The 13,726-nt window shown below is 39.4% G+C and overlaps 1 protein-coding gene and 1 non-coding gene across 3 annotated transcripts in view; both read left to right on the top strand.

Annotated features, from left to right (window-relative positions):
- The window catches only part of PPEF2 (protein phosphatase with EF-hand domain 2), a 44,978-nt gene extending 31,677 nt beyond the window's left edge, over positions 1-13,301 (top strand). For both annotated transcript variants that reach the window (XM_069594376.1, XM_069594375.1), the window contains 6 exons: positions 830-1,015; positions 3,384-3,526; positions 6,760-6,866; positions 8,004-8,167; positions 8,862-8,949; positions 11,085-13,301. In XM_069594376.1, coding sequence (XP_069450477.1) covers positions 830-1,015; positions 3,384-3,526; positions 6,760-6,866; positions 8,004-8,167; positions 8,862-8,949; positions 11,085-11,338 — 942 coding nt within the window. In that variant the 3' untranslated portion in view covers positions 11,339-13,301. The remainder of the gene's footprint in view (positions 1-829; positions 1,016-3,383; positions 3,527-6,759; positions 6,867-8,003; positions 8,168-8,861; positions 8,950-11,084) is intronic.
- Positions 4,586-4,692, top strand: LOC138443059 (U6 spliceosomal RNA). Its single transcript, XR_011257985.1, has one exon. It is a non-coding gene; the product is annotated as a U6 spliceosomal RNA (small nuclear RNA).
- Positions 13,302-13,726: the final 425 nt, after the last annotated feature.

Raw genomic sequence — 13,726 nt, 5'->3', positions numbered from 1 at the left:
GTTTTATGCATAGCTGACATATGTATCAGATGACTGCTGCAGCTCAAGGCCAAAAGTAGCATATCAGCAGCTTCCGTCCTGTGTTTGCAGGCAACTAAATGGCAACCCACTCCAGTATTCTTGCCTGGAGAATCCCAGGGACAGAGGAGCTTGGTGGGCTGCCGTCTATGGGGTCGCACAGAGTCGGACACAACTGAAGCGACTTAGCAGCAAAACCTGTTCCAGAATCTTCAGAACTGCATCCCATGGCCACCCCAAGCTGCAAGGGGGAATGGAAAAGCACGTATTTAGCCAGGCACAGTGCCATGCCAAATACCCCAGTCTAAGAGTTCTGTTAGCAAGGAAGAGGGAGGAGAATGGATACTGAGGAGGAATGCACAGTGCTTGCCAAAACAGATGACTTTGGCAGTCAAATGGGGGGCTATTTCACAAGGGCAAGACTGTGGCAGGGAGTCTGTAATCTAGGTGGGAGGTGCTGTTCCTGGTGATCTTGGGTACTAGAGTTAATAGGACTACTTGAACTCGTTTTTTTCAACCACTTTTGATCTACAAAAATGGCAGCTTCTTATGCTTCATTGAATAAAGAAAAGAAAAGGAGAGAATCCAGCATTACTTAAGAGTTAAAATTAGCAGAACTTGTTGGCTGACTGGATGGAGAGTGGTGAGAAAGAGGAGGAATCGCAGGTGATTCTGAGGCTAGAAACCTCCAAGAAAGATGGTCAGTTTGGGTTACACTGAGTTATTGATCGGGACCTCAACAGCCACTTAGAATTGAAATTTTAAAATACAAGTCTCTCCTTTCACAAAACATACCTTTTCTTCTCTCCAGGTGGTGGATATACTGTGGAGTGACCCCATGGCTCAGGAGGGCTGCAGGGCCAACACCGTTCGAGGAGGCGGCTGTTATTTTGGGCCTAATGTGACAGAGCAGTTGCTACAGAAGTACAACCTGCAGTTCCTGATCCGCTCACACGAGTGCAAACCTGAAGGCTATGAATTCTGCCACAGTCGCAAGGTGGGTGGGTGTGTCCTACAGCATAGGAGTGGTCCTGTTGCCCCTCCACGGCATGGATGAGCTAAGGCCCTGGCTCCTCACAAACAGCTGAGCCTGATATTTGTTACCCACTCGCTCAAAGCAACAAGGCCCTTTACTGTCATTTATCCTTGGCATTTGTAGCCTCTTTAAAACTCAAAATTTGATTGAGGCCACCACCTACCAATACATACCTGAGAGGAAAGTAAAGAGCAGATGTAGCCCCATTTCATGGATGAAATATGGCTGGGTATTTTCCCAGCCACCTTGCTATTCTTTGTCACACTGCCCACTGTCACAGGTCTCCAACTACATGACAGGGTCACAGGATCTCTGCACTGCACCCCAGGCAGGAATTCAGGATTGTTTGTCTTCTCGGGAGCATAATTAACATCCTGTCTAAATCTCTGAGCATCTCCAAATCCTTCAATATTTGCTGGTCTAATGCCACTAGGATGAGACTATCCCTGAGAATACTGATCCTGCAGGAGAATTACATGTTTCCATGCAGAAAACAAAGCTTAAGGTTAACTAATGTAAACAGTGTTTAACAGGAATGTTAGACAGTTGTATACATTTCTTTTTTTTTAAGGTTTTTAAAATAACATTTATTTCTTACAAGTTCAGTTCAGTTCAGTTGCTCAGTCGTGTCTGACTCTTTGCGACCCCGTGAATCGCAGCATGCCAGGCCTCCCTGTCCACCACCAAAAAGTTAACATGTGCATAATAGGAAACCAGAAAACACAAGAAGCAAAAAACAAAGTCATTCATACTCACAAGTAGTTTACCGTTTGACATGTCCTTCTAGGTCTCATTTGTGTATTTTTACAACTAGGCATCCATTTTAATGTAATTAAGATCATACAGTTATGTATCATGCTGTTTCACACATAATGAGTATTTACCATTTCAATGTCCCAAAGCTATGAGTATTTTGATAACCAAGAATACACCACACCAACTCAATCTGGAAGGGAAAAAAATGTAATCTTGCCTTTCTTAGTGAAAAAAATTTCAAAGACAAAAATGGCAACAGGCCTCTAGATAAACATATTGGCAGAGCTATGATTAAAATACTACATTCTCTTAATGTTCAATTAAAACTGAGACATAAAGCAAGAGAGTACACAAAGTATAATTCTTCTAAGAGGATTCATTATCTGATCTAAACTAAATAGTTGTATATATTTCTATATTGCAGAACTTCTCAGAGCCTTTAATTTCCTGTATTCACTGTGAATCCCCAAGAAGAGATACAGTGTCCAGCATTTCCCAATGTATCAACAACAGAAACATTTTTACACAGGGCATCTCAGGAGGCTCAACACTCCACAGTAAACTCTGCTCTGAGGCTTAACGCCAGTGTTAATAGCCAATGTGCCTACTAGCTGTAATGGCCATCCCAGTTTATCAGGCCTAGCTTGGACCAAATAAAGTGTTATCTATGACCACCGCTATTTTTTATTGGGCTAAAAATGTGAAGAAAACATGTTGTGGATGTCGCTGTCAGAATTCAAGTTTATGAGTCACAACTCCTGCCCTGCTAGCATTAGTGATTTAACATAAATAAACTGGGCTTCCCTGGTCGCTCAGACAGTAAAGAATCTGCCTGCAATGGAGGATTAAAAAATATATATCTATATGTAGATGGGGCTTCCCTGGTGGCTCAGTAGTAAAGAATCTGCCTGCCAATACAAGAGACCCGGGTTTGATTCCTGGGTTTTGAAGATCCCCTGGAGAAGGAAATGGCAACCCACTCTAGTATTCTTTTTTTTTTTTTAACTGCCCAACAGTTTATTTTAATTAGTATGATTTGTTCTATATATTTAAGTAGGAGAGTTATATACCAACCAATGGGACAACTAAGAATGCTAACAGTAACATTTTAAATAGTAATGGCTTAGGGAAAACATAAACAGAAGCATAGCCATCAGTAGTAATGGAAGCTGAGCTTTTCTGTTACCAGTAAATCACCCTTCTCTTCATAGAGACTCCTTCTATCAGTGGATTTTTAAAAATTCTTAGAGTTTTGTTTTTTAATTTTTTTTAATTTTAAAATCTTTAATTCTTACATGCATTCCCAAACATGACCCCCCTCCCACCTCCCTCCCCCACTCTAGTATTCTTGCCTAGGAAATCCCATGGATGGAGGAGCCTGGTGGGCTGCAGTCCATGGGGTTGCAAAAGAGTCAGACATGACTTAGCAACTCAACAACAACAACAACACAGATGAAATCAAGAAGGAACAGAAGGAATAACCACCTCCAAAATTGGGTTGGGCCCTATGGGATTGAGGGTGAACAGTTCTTCAGTGGACCTGAATGCCTGTCTCTCTTCTGTTTTGATTTAGGTGTTAACCATCTTCTCTGCCTCCAACTACTACGAAGTTGGCAGCAACAGAGGAGCCTATGTCAAACTGGGGCCAGACTTGACCCCACACATCATGCAGTTTCAAGCTAACAAGGCAACCCACATGCTTACCATGAGGCAAAGGCAAGACTTTTCAATGAATGATTTTCAGAAAGAGAGTTATAGTGTTTGTGGAAACCGTGAAATGCAAATGTTGTTAAATTTATCCCATGCTAAGTCAAAATTTAGCTATGTCAGCACTAGGACCTAGAATAGACTTTAAAACGGGCTCTTCTTTTCCTCCAATACACTCTGCCTACCCATCATTAATGGAAGTGACATGTTTATTTCCTGCAGAAATTATTCTCAGTGGGTACGTCTTAGTTGAAATCCATGTGACAGGCCACTAAATCATTCCAAGATCACTCTTCTTTTTTCTTTCATTCTTAAACTGTTTGCGATACCTGGTCAACCACAGACAAACCTTCCTTCACTGTCTGGGGGTTTGGCAGATGGACTCTCATCTGCGCACATTTGTTACCAACGCTTCTTTCTTCCTGGGAAGGGAGCATATAATATTATTTAAATGGCTTCTGTTGAGATGATCCTGAGTTCTAATATTAGTTGAGAGCTTACTATTGAATATACACTAAGTGTTATTACAAAGAATGTACACATTATTTCTCAGCTTATAAAATACAGTGTTACTAATATCAGTTTTATAGATGACATCATTGGTTAAATCAGTGGTCTTGGGTCACACAGCTAGTAAGTGATGAAAGTAAGCCTTGACCCAGACAATCTTATTTCAGAACCACATACATAACAGCTCTACAGTGCTGCTGCCCACTGAGAAGCTGGCCCTGGAGTGTATAAGCTGCTGAAAGATACAGTGGTAATGCTGCTGAACCAGCTTATTTAATTATCAGACAAACTAAGTTAGAAATCAAAGTCAGCATAAATCTAGTGGGAAAAGAACGCAAGAATATTTAGCATCTGCCCTTTGTGTGAGTGCTATAAAAGGGCATTATTTTAAGTCACTCTTGAGTTACTAAATACTCAAGAGTTATTAAACACTCAGGTTTTACACAGTCAGAGCCAGCATCACTCAAAAAGAAGTATGATGTGAAAACTTAGTTCACTAAATGATAGTCAAACCCACTAAGCAGAATGGTCTCTGGAGCTTTATAAAAATGTCAGTTAGTGCTCACTTCAGTAGCACATATACTAAAACTGGAACGATACAGAGAAGATTAGCATGGCCCCTGTGCAAGGATGACACACAAATTCGTGAAGCGTTCCATATTAAAAAAAAAAAAAGTCAGCTATTGGAGCCTCATCCCAGACTTCCAAAATTAGAATCTCCAGGGGGTGCGACCCCAGCACCTGGAATACCATGATTCCAAGTGATTTAGATGTTGCTACTACAAAAGGAGTCACTGTGAGGAATCCTATAAATAACGTGTTTTAATACCATAGCTAAAGAACACTCAGCTTTTTAAAATATTCATTGATTGTATTAAAGCAAGTACAGCATCCCTAATTTACACAGAACAATTTCAACACTCTGGACCACAAATGGAGAACTGAGAAGTAAGGTGGGAAATGCCTTTGACCAAGCATATGTCTCCGTAGTCATCAACCCAAGATAACATTTTTTTCCTAGGGGAATCCTCATTCAGAATCCTTTTTTTTTTTTTTTTTAATTTTTAACTTTTTGGCTGTGCTGTGCAGCATGCAGGATCTTAGTCCCTGGATCAGGGATCAAACCGCACCCCCCGCAGTGGAATCTGAGAGTCTTAGCTGCTGAACGACCAGGGAATCCCCAGCATCCATTTACTTTAGTTTTAAATCCATGCCTCATAGCTTAGCCAGCCTGGAGTCTACCTGTCAAGACTGATTCCTGCCCCCACACCTTGTTAGCTATGTGACTTTGCAATAGTTACTTCCACTGTGGTGGGCAGAAGAGTCGTACCTACCTCAGTGGGTATTGGAGGATTAATCAGATGATCCATGCAGAGCTCAATATGTGCTGCTTGACGTAGGGAACAGAGAGCCTTGTGCATTGAGACAGCCTTCAAGGTCATTGTTATACGCCATCCCTGAATGATAACCATCAATGAGAATGACTTACCAGAAATAGTTTAAATGCTCTTAAACTTTTAGGGGCTCTCATACTTTTTTTAGCCTCTGATAAAACAAAAAATTCTCCAGAAAAAGTACATACAATCACATACCCATGAAATTTGAGATGAATTTTTTAGGCAGCTCACACTTTTCTGAGGGTCTATGGAGATTATTATGTGATGTACCTTAAACTTCAAGGAAGACTTTCATCAAAGATGATTAAATTGTTTTGGGTTTGGTTTTTTTTTAGCACTTCTAAAGATAGATTATCTGGTCACCATTTATAGAATGGCTGCTTCTTCAATGAGACAGGACAGAGTTTATATTTAGCTTTTATCTCTTGTAATATTCTTGTTCATTCAACTACAAATATTTATTGAACACTTATTTTAGGCCAAGTGCCATGCCTAGCAGGACTGTGTTGACTCCATAAGAATAAGGAAACTAAACTAGTGATATTTTGTTATTCATAAATCCTGCCATGTTTAATATAAATAATAAATATAAGGAAAACATATGATAATAGATACCATTTGCTGAGTGCTTTCTACATGCCAGGCTTTCTTCTAGGTGCTTTACATGAGTTTACTTATTTAATCTTCACAATAATCGTATGAGTTAGGTACCATTTTTGTCGCTATTTTGCAGATGGAGAAAATGAGGTACAGTGTATTGCGTGGGCCCAAAAGTTCATTTGGATTTTTCCATAACACATTATGGGACTTCTGTTCTAACCACTGTCCTGCACTGGGAAGGACAGCAGCATTCCCCAGACCAGTCCTGTTTGTGCACAATAGGGAAAAGCAGGAGAGCAGTGGAAAGAAGTAAGACATGGAGCTCTTGGGAGGTTGAGATGTTAAGAAAAAGAGAGGACAGTGTAGTAAAAAGCCATGACTATCAATCCTAAAGGAAATCTACCCTGAATATTCCCTGAAAGGACTGATGCTGAATTAAGCTCCAGTACTTTGGCCACCTGATGCAAAGAGCCAGCTCTTTGGAAAATACCCTGAGGCTAGGAAAGATTGGGGGCTGGAGGAGAAAGGAATGACAGAGGATGAGATGGTTGGATGGCATCACTGACTCAATGGCCATGAGTCTGAGCAAACTACAGGAGATAGCGAAGGACAGGGAATCCTGGCGTGCTGCCGTCCATGGGGTCACAAAGAATCAGACACGACTGAGGGACTGACCTGATTTCTTCTATACTGATTCTTTTTTTTTCTCATGTTCCCTGTCATCTCCTGTGCCAGGATTAGCAGAGTGGAGGAGTCAGCTCTGAGAGCCCTACGGGAGAAGTTATTTGCCCATTCCTCAGATATTCTTGTTGAATTTAAGAAGCATGATAAAGATGAAACTGGTAAGACTAATCAAGTAAAATATTCAGAGGAAGAAAATTGGTCAAATAAAGTAAAATATTCAGAGGAATAAAATTGGTCAAAAAACCTGTCTCACAGTAATTAGCAAATAAATATTGGCTTAAGGATTAAATGACCAGAAGACCTCTTTGACTACTTCCTCCATTTTATTCAACTTGATGTCCTAGCTATCTTTTCTAAATTTTTTGATTCTAAGCTTTTAACAGAATGTAAACTTGGCTAAATATAAACAAAGATGGTGAAAAGAATGGAGTCAAGGGAAGGGTGATAAAGCCAGAACTAGGCAAAAAGCAACAGGGGACAGATTGCAAGAGTGGATGCAAGACCAAAAAGACTAATAATTCGGTTTCTCATCAGTAAGTGTGTGATCACCTGTTCTGTGTTCTATTACCCAAGATGGAAATTTTGTCTTTCTCAACTCAGTGGAATGTCTATTCTGACTACATGTAGCCCAGTTCAAAAAATAGCAGTAACAGTCCTAAAATCATAGCACTCTTTTCATATACACAGAAATAACTAATGCTATGTATACAAGGCAATGGCGCCCCACTCCAGTCTTGCCTGGAAAATCCCATGGATGGAGGAGCCTGGTGGGCTGCAGTCCATGGGGTCGCTATGAGTCGGACACGACTGAGCGACTTCACTTTCACTTTTCACTTTCAGGCATTGGAGAAGGAAATGGCAACCCACTCCAGTGGTCTTGCCTGGAGAATCCCAGGGATGGGGGAGCCTGGTGGGCTGCCATCTATGGGGTCGCACAGGGTCAGACACGACTGAAGCAACTTAGCAGCAAATATATATATATATATATATAAAATGATATTATTTACAGGAGTCTTATGTGACTTCCAGGAGTATTGCCAAGTAGATTTGGCAAATTAAAACAAAATAAGTATATCCCATGCAATATATGGGACATACTTATAGTCTGTAGTGTGAGAATCGGATCTACTAGGCACCCTGTATTTTATCTGGCAACCCTACTTTCCAACCAGCTCTTCCATAACCAACAAGAAGAGTGACAGTACTCATCACTGCTTATACCTACAGATAGTAAGAAGAATGTCGGGGTAGAAGATTTATAGGTGATGAGTCAACCAGTCATCTCTTTCCTACAGGTCTAATCACCCTGAGCGACTGGGCTGCAGCCGTGGAGTCTGTGCTGCACCTGGGACTGCCCTGGCGGATGCTGAGGCCACAGCTGGTGAGCAGCTTGACGGATAACAAGCTAGCGTACAAGTCCTGGCTGGAGAACTTGGCCAAAGAAAAACTGAGCCAACAGGTAAGGGTGTAAAAATGGTTGATGAAAGCATATCGTGGACTGTGAAGCCCCTTGTGGAGAACTTTGAATCAGTAACAGCCAAATATTGAGAAGCCCAAAGGGAGGATGAATGGAAACAACTATCTGCTGAGTTCCTGTGTGTCAGGCTTTGTGTTAAGTGACCTATATATGTTGCCTCATGGTTTATTCTCAAAACCATCTCCAAGAGGTACATATAATCAGCACCAACATACCCAAGAGAACACTGGGGTTAGATAATCTGCCTAGGATACCTTTGTAAGTTATAGAACTGGAACTCAAACCCAGGTCTATCCCCCATTTAAAAAGTTATTTGTTCAGTAAATACTTAAATGTAATGTATGTGAGACCTTGGGGTATGTACTTAAAAAAAAAAGCTTTATTGCGATATAATTTATGTATCAGGCAGTTCATCCATTTAAAGTGTAGAGTTCAGTGGTTTTTAGTATATTTGCAGCTATGTGCAACCATCACCATCATGATGAATTTTAGATTTTTTCTCATGGGTAGGTGCTTCTTAAACTATCAGATTATTTAGTAGGCTGGAGGGGGTTAGGGTGGAGGGATCATAAAACTTTCAGGAGTCTTGTTGTCAGGGTTGATGGTGTGGTAATTATGTATGAAGAAAAATGTAAACATAAGAGACAGAAGGAAATTGAGATTTCTTTTCTTGCAGAACATACAGTCGAGTTTGCTGGAAACACTGTATCGCAACCGGTCCAACCTGGAGACCATTTTTAGGATCATAGACAGTGATCACTCAGGTAAAGGCACTCACCGTCCTGTCACTTCTGACACGTGGCAAGCATTTTACCCCAACCTTTGCATCTTTTGGAGTAAAATTAGTGGCAGTGCTAAAAGCAGGCACTAGAATAGTATTTGAGCCACATGAGCTGTCCCTATAGACGAGGGGTTGGGCAAAAAAAGAATGAAGACAAACTGAATGAGAACATCTTACAGGAAGAGTTTATATTAGCTATAATATCCTTTATAGGTCTATCAGAGATTGCCACAAAGGAATGAAGAGGGTCCAGAACAGAAAAGCTTTGGCACTCACTCCTAAAGTATTATTTAAGTTTTTAAATAATTACAGGTTAACAAGGAGTTTACAGAAACTGTACAAGGAAGTCTTATATACTATCACCCTATTTCCTCATTGTTTCAAAGGCCTTTTCAAATTTTTGTTTTTGAGATATAATTCACATACCATATAATTTACTCATTTACAATATGCTTCTTTAGTATATACACAAGCTTGTGTATCATCATCATTCTAAAGAGAAACCCATATCCATTAACAGTCACTCCCCATTCCCCGTTCCTTCTCCCTGGCAATCATTAGTTTGCTTTCTGTATCTATGCATTTGCCTGTTCTGGACATTCCATATAAATAGACTCATGACACGTGGCCTTTGGTGTCCAGCTTCTTTCACTTAGCATGTTTTCAAGGATCACCCATGTTGCAGCATGTATCAGTTTCTTTCTTTTTATACCTGGATAATATTCCATTGTATGAACATATCACATTTTGTTTATCCATTCATCTATTGATAGACATTTGGATTGTTTCCACTTTGGGGCTGTTATGAATAATATTGTTTTGAACAGTCATATACAACTTTGTGTGTGAACATACGTTTTCAGTTCTCTTGGATGTATTCCCAGGAGTACAATTGTTGGACCATATGGTAAAACTGTGTTTAACTTTTTGGGGAATTGCCAAACTGTTTTTCCACAGTGGCTATATCATTTTACTTTCCTACTGACAATGTATGAGGGTTCTAATTTCTCTATATCCTCACCAACACTTGTTTTTTTCATTAAAAATTTTTTTTCATAGCCATCCTACTGGATGTGAAATATCTCATTATGGTTTTGCATTTCGTTCATAACTAACAATGTTGAACATTTTTTCATGTGCTTATTGGAAATTTGTATATCATCTGTGGAGAAATGTCTATTCAAATCCTTTGCCCATTTTTTAATTGGGTTATCTTTTTATTGTTGAGTTGTAAGAGTTCTTTATATATTTTGGATATTAGCCCATTATCAGATGTAAGATTTGCAAATATTTTCTCTGATTTTATGGGTTATCTCTTCAACTGTTTCAGTAGTGTCTTTTGGTTTACAAAGGTTTTAATTTTTTAAAAGTCCAATTTATCCTTTTTCTTTTGCTGCTTGTATTTTTTTAGTATCATATCTAAGAAAATGTTATGTAACTGAAGGTCACAAAGATTTGTACCTATCCCTCCAAGAGCTTTACAGTTTTAGCTTTTACAGTGGGGTCTTTGATCTATTTGAGTTAGTTTTTGTTTGTAGTGCAAGGTGGGGTCTCACTTCATTGTTTGCATATGGATATCCAATTGTCCTCTACCATCTGTTGAAAAAATTATTTTTCCCCTGTTGAGTGGTCTTGAAACCCTAGTAAAAAATTTACTGGCCACAGACGTATAGATCCATAGGCTTTTTATAAGCAGAATAAATTAGCATATGTTTGAGATGATTTAATGCAGGGTTTCTCAGCGTGGCACTACTCACATTTGGGCTTGAGTAATTCTTTGTTTTGGGGCCCATCCTGTACATTTTAGGATGTTTAATAACATCCCTGCCCTTTACCTATTAAATACCAGTAACACCCTACCCCCACTCCAGTCACGACCATCAAAAGTGTCTCAGAACATCTCCAATGGTCCCTATAAGGAGAGCAGCAAAATTGCTTCTAGCTAAGAACCACTAATCCAGTGATTTAGTGTAATCCTTTTGGAAGTTTAACGTGGATGGCAGGCCTTGGGTGTCTTTGTTGTAACAGTAGAGAATAGGCATCCTTGAAAGACTATCAGAGGAAATGAGCACTGAAAACCAGACTGACTCACTAAAGTGACTTGCTCTCTCTGGTAAGGGTCCATCTCACTGGACGAGTTCAGGCATACTTGGAAGCTATTCAGCTCTCATATGAACATTGACATCACAGACGACTGCATCTGTGACCTTGCCCGGAGCATTGACTTCAACAAGGATGGCCACATTGACATCAATGAATTCCTGGAGGCCTTCCGCCTTGTGGAGCAGTCCTGCTCAGGGGCTGATGTCTCAGATTGCCCACAAGTCACAAACAGTAGTAACAGTGACTGCAGCAGCCCAGGTGCACACTAAGGCCAGCTTTGTCCCCATCGTCCAAGGTGCCTCAGAAGCAATGCCGAGCTCGTTGCTGGAATGTCTCCCCTATTCTCCATCAGTTCATGGAACTTTATGCTGAGAATCTGCCTACCAGTATGCAACAGAATCACCTGTGTATTCAGGTGAATTCTACCAAAGAACTTTTACCAATCTTTCTCAAACTTTTCCAAAAGACTGAAGAGGGAACACTCCTAAAGATTATTCTATGAAACCACCATCACCCTGATACCAAAATCAGACAGATGTCACCAAAAAAGAAAATTACAGGCCAATATCTTTGATAAGTATAGATATTTGTATTTATAATGCAAATTTTTTCAACAAAATGTTAGCAAACTGAATACAACACATAAAAATGATCATACACCATGACCAAGTAGGATTCATCCCAAGTTCACAAGGATGGTTCAACATACGCAAAATCAATGGGAAACACCACATCAACAAGAGAAAAGACAAAAAGCACATGATCATCTCAAAAGATGCAGGAAAAGCATTTCACAGTTCAACATCCATTCATGATAAAAACTGGATTAAGGAGAACATATTTCAACATAATAAAAGCTATTTATGACAAACCCATGGCCAATATAATACTCAACAGTGAAAAGCTGGAAGCCTTCCCACTAAAACCTGGAACAAAACAAGGGTACCCACTCTCACCACTTCTATTGAACATCATATTGGAAGTCCGAGCAACAGCAATCAGACAATAAAAAGAAATAAATGGTATTCAATTTATTCATTTATTGGAAGGGGAGAGGTAACATTGTCATTATATGCAGACATCATGATACTATATAGAGAAAACCCTCAAGATTCCACACAAATACTAGAACTGATAAATGAATCTGGTGAGGTAGCAGGATACAAGATTAACATACAGAAATCAGTTGCATTTTATACTAACAATGAAATATCAGAAAGGGAATGTAAGGAAAAACAATACCTTTAAAATCTGCACCAAAAAACCCCCCCAAATACTTAGGAATAAACCTGACCAAAAAGTGAAAGATTTATATGCTGAGAACTATAAAACATTAATAAAGAAAATTAAAGCTGATTCAAAGAAATGGAAAGATATCTCCTGCTCTTAGACTGGAAGAATTCATAGTGTTAAAATGGCAATACTGCCCAAAGCAATCTACAGATTTAATGTGATCCCTATCAAATTGCCCATGACATTTTTCATAGGACTAGAACAAATAATCCTAAAATCTTATATGGAACCATAAAAGACCCAGAATTGCTAAAGCAATCCTAAAGAAAAAGAACAAAGCAAGAGATGTAATTCTCCCAGACTGCAGACAATACTACAGAGCTACCATAATCAAAACAGTGTGGACTTGGCTCAAAAACATACACACAGATCAATGGAACAGAATAGAGACCAGAAATAAACCCACACACCTATGGTCAATTAACCATCAATACAGGAGCAAGAATATAAAATGGGAAAAAGACAATTTCTTCAATAAGTGGTGCTGGGAAAGTTGGAGAATTGCATGTAAATCAATGAAGTTTGAATACACCCTCACACTATGCACGAAAATAAACTCAAAATGCCTTAAAGACTTAAACCTAAGAAATGACACCATAAAACTCCTAGAAGCAATCATAGGCATTCTCTGACATAAATTGTACCAGTGTTTTCTTCAATCAGTCTCTCAAGGCAACAGAAATAAAAATGAAAATAAACAAATGGGACCTAATCAAACTTACAAGCTTTTGTACAGCAAAGGAAACCATAAACAAAATGAAAAGACACCCTATAAAATGGAAGGAAAATCTGCAAATGATATGACTCACAAAGATTTACTTTCCAAAATATACAAGCTCATAAAACTCAACAACAACAACAAAAAACAATCAAAAATGGGCAGAAGACCTAAATAGACATTTTTCCAACGAAGACATACAGATGGCCAATAGGCACATGAAAAAATGCTCAACGTGGCTAATTGTTCGAGAAATGCAAATCAAAACTATAATAAGGTACCACCTCACACCTGTCAGAATGACCATCATTGAAAAGTCTACAAATAACAAATGCTAGAGAGTGTGTAAAAAAGGGAAGCCTCCTCCACTGTTGGTGGGAATGTAAGTTGGTGCAACCACTATGGAAAACAGTATGGAAGTTCCTCAGTGAGCTAAAAACAGTATTACCATATGATCCAGCAATCCTACTCCTGGGCATATATCCAGACAAAACTAGAATTCAGAAAGATACATGCACCCCTGTGTTCACAGGAGCCCTATTTACAAACAATAGCCAAGATATGGAAACAACCTAAATGCCCATCAACAGAGGAATAGAGAGAGAAGATGCAGTGTGTATACACAGTGGAATACTATGCGCATCAA

This window comes from Ovis canadensis, chromosome 6 (assembly GCF_042477335.2).
Source record: "Ovis canadensis isolate MfBH-ARS-UI-01 breed Bighorn chromosome 6, ARS-UI_OviCan_v2, whole genome shotgun sequence".
Classification (NCBI taxonomy): domain Eukaryota; kingdom Metazoa; phylum Chordata; class Mammalia; order Artiodactyla; family Bovidae; genus Ovis; species Ovis canadensis.
Note: the sequence above shows the minus strand (reverse complement) of the source record. Positions and strands in the feature narration are given on the sequence as shown.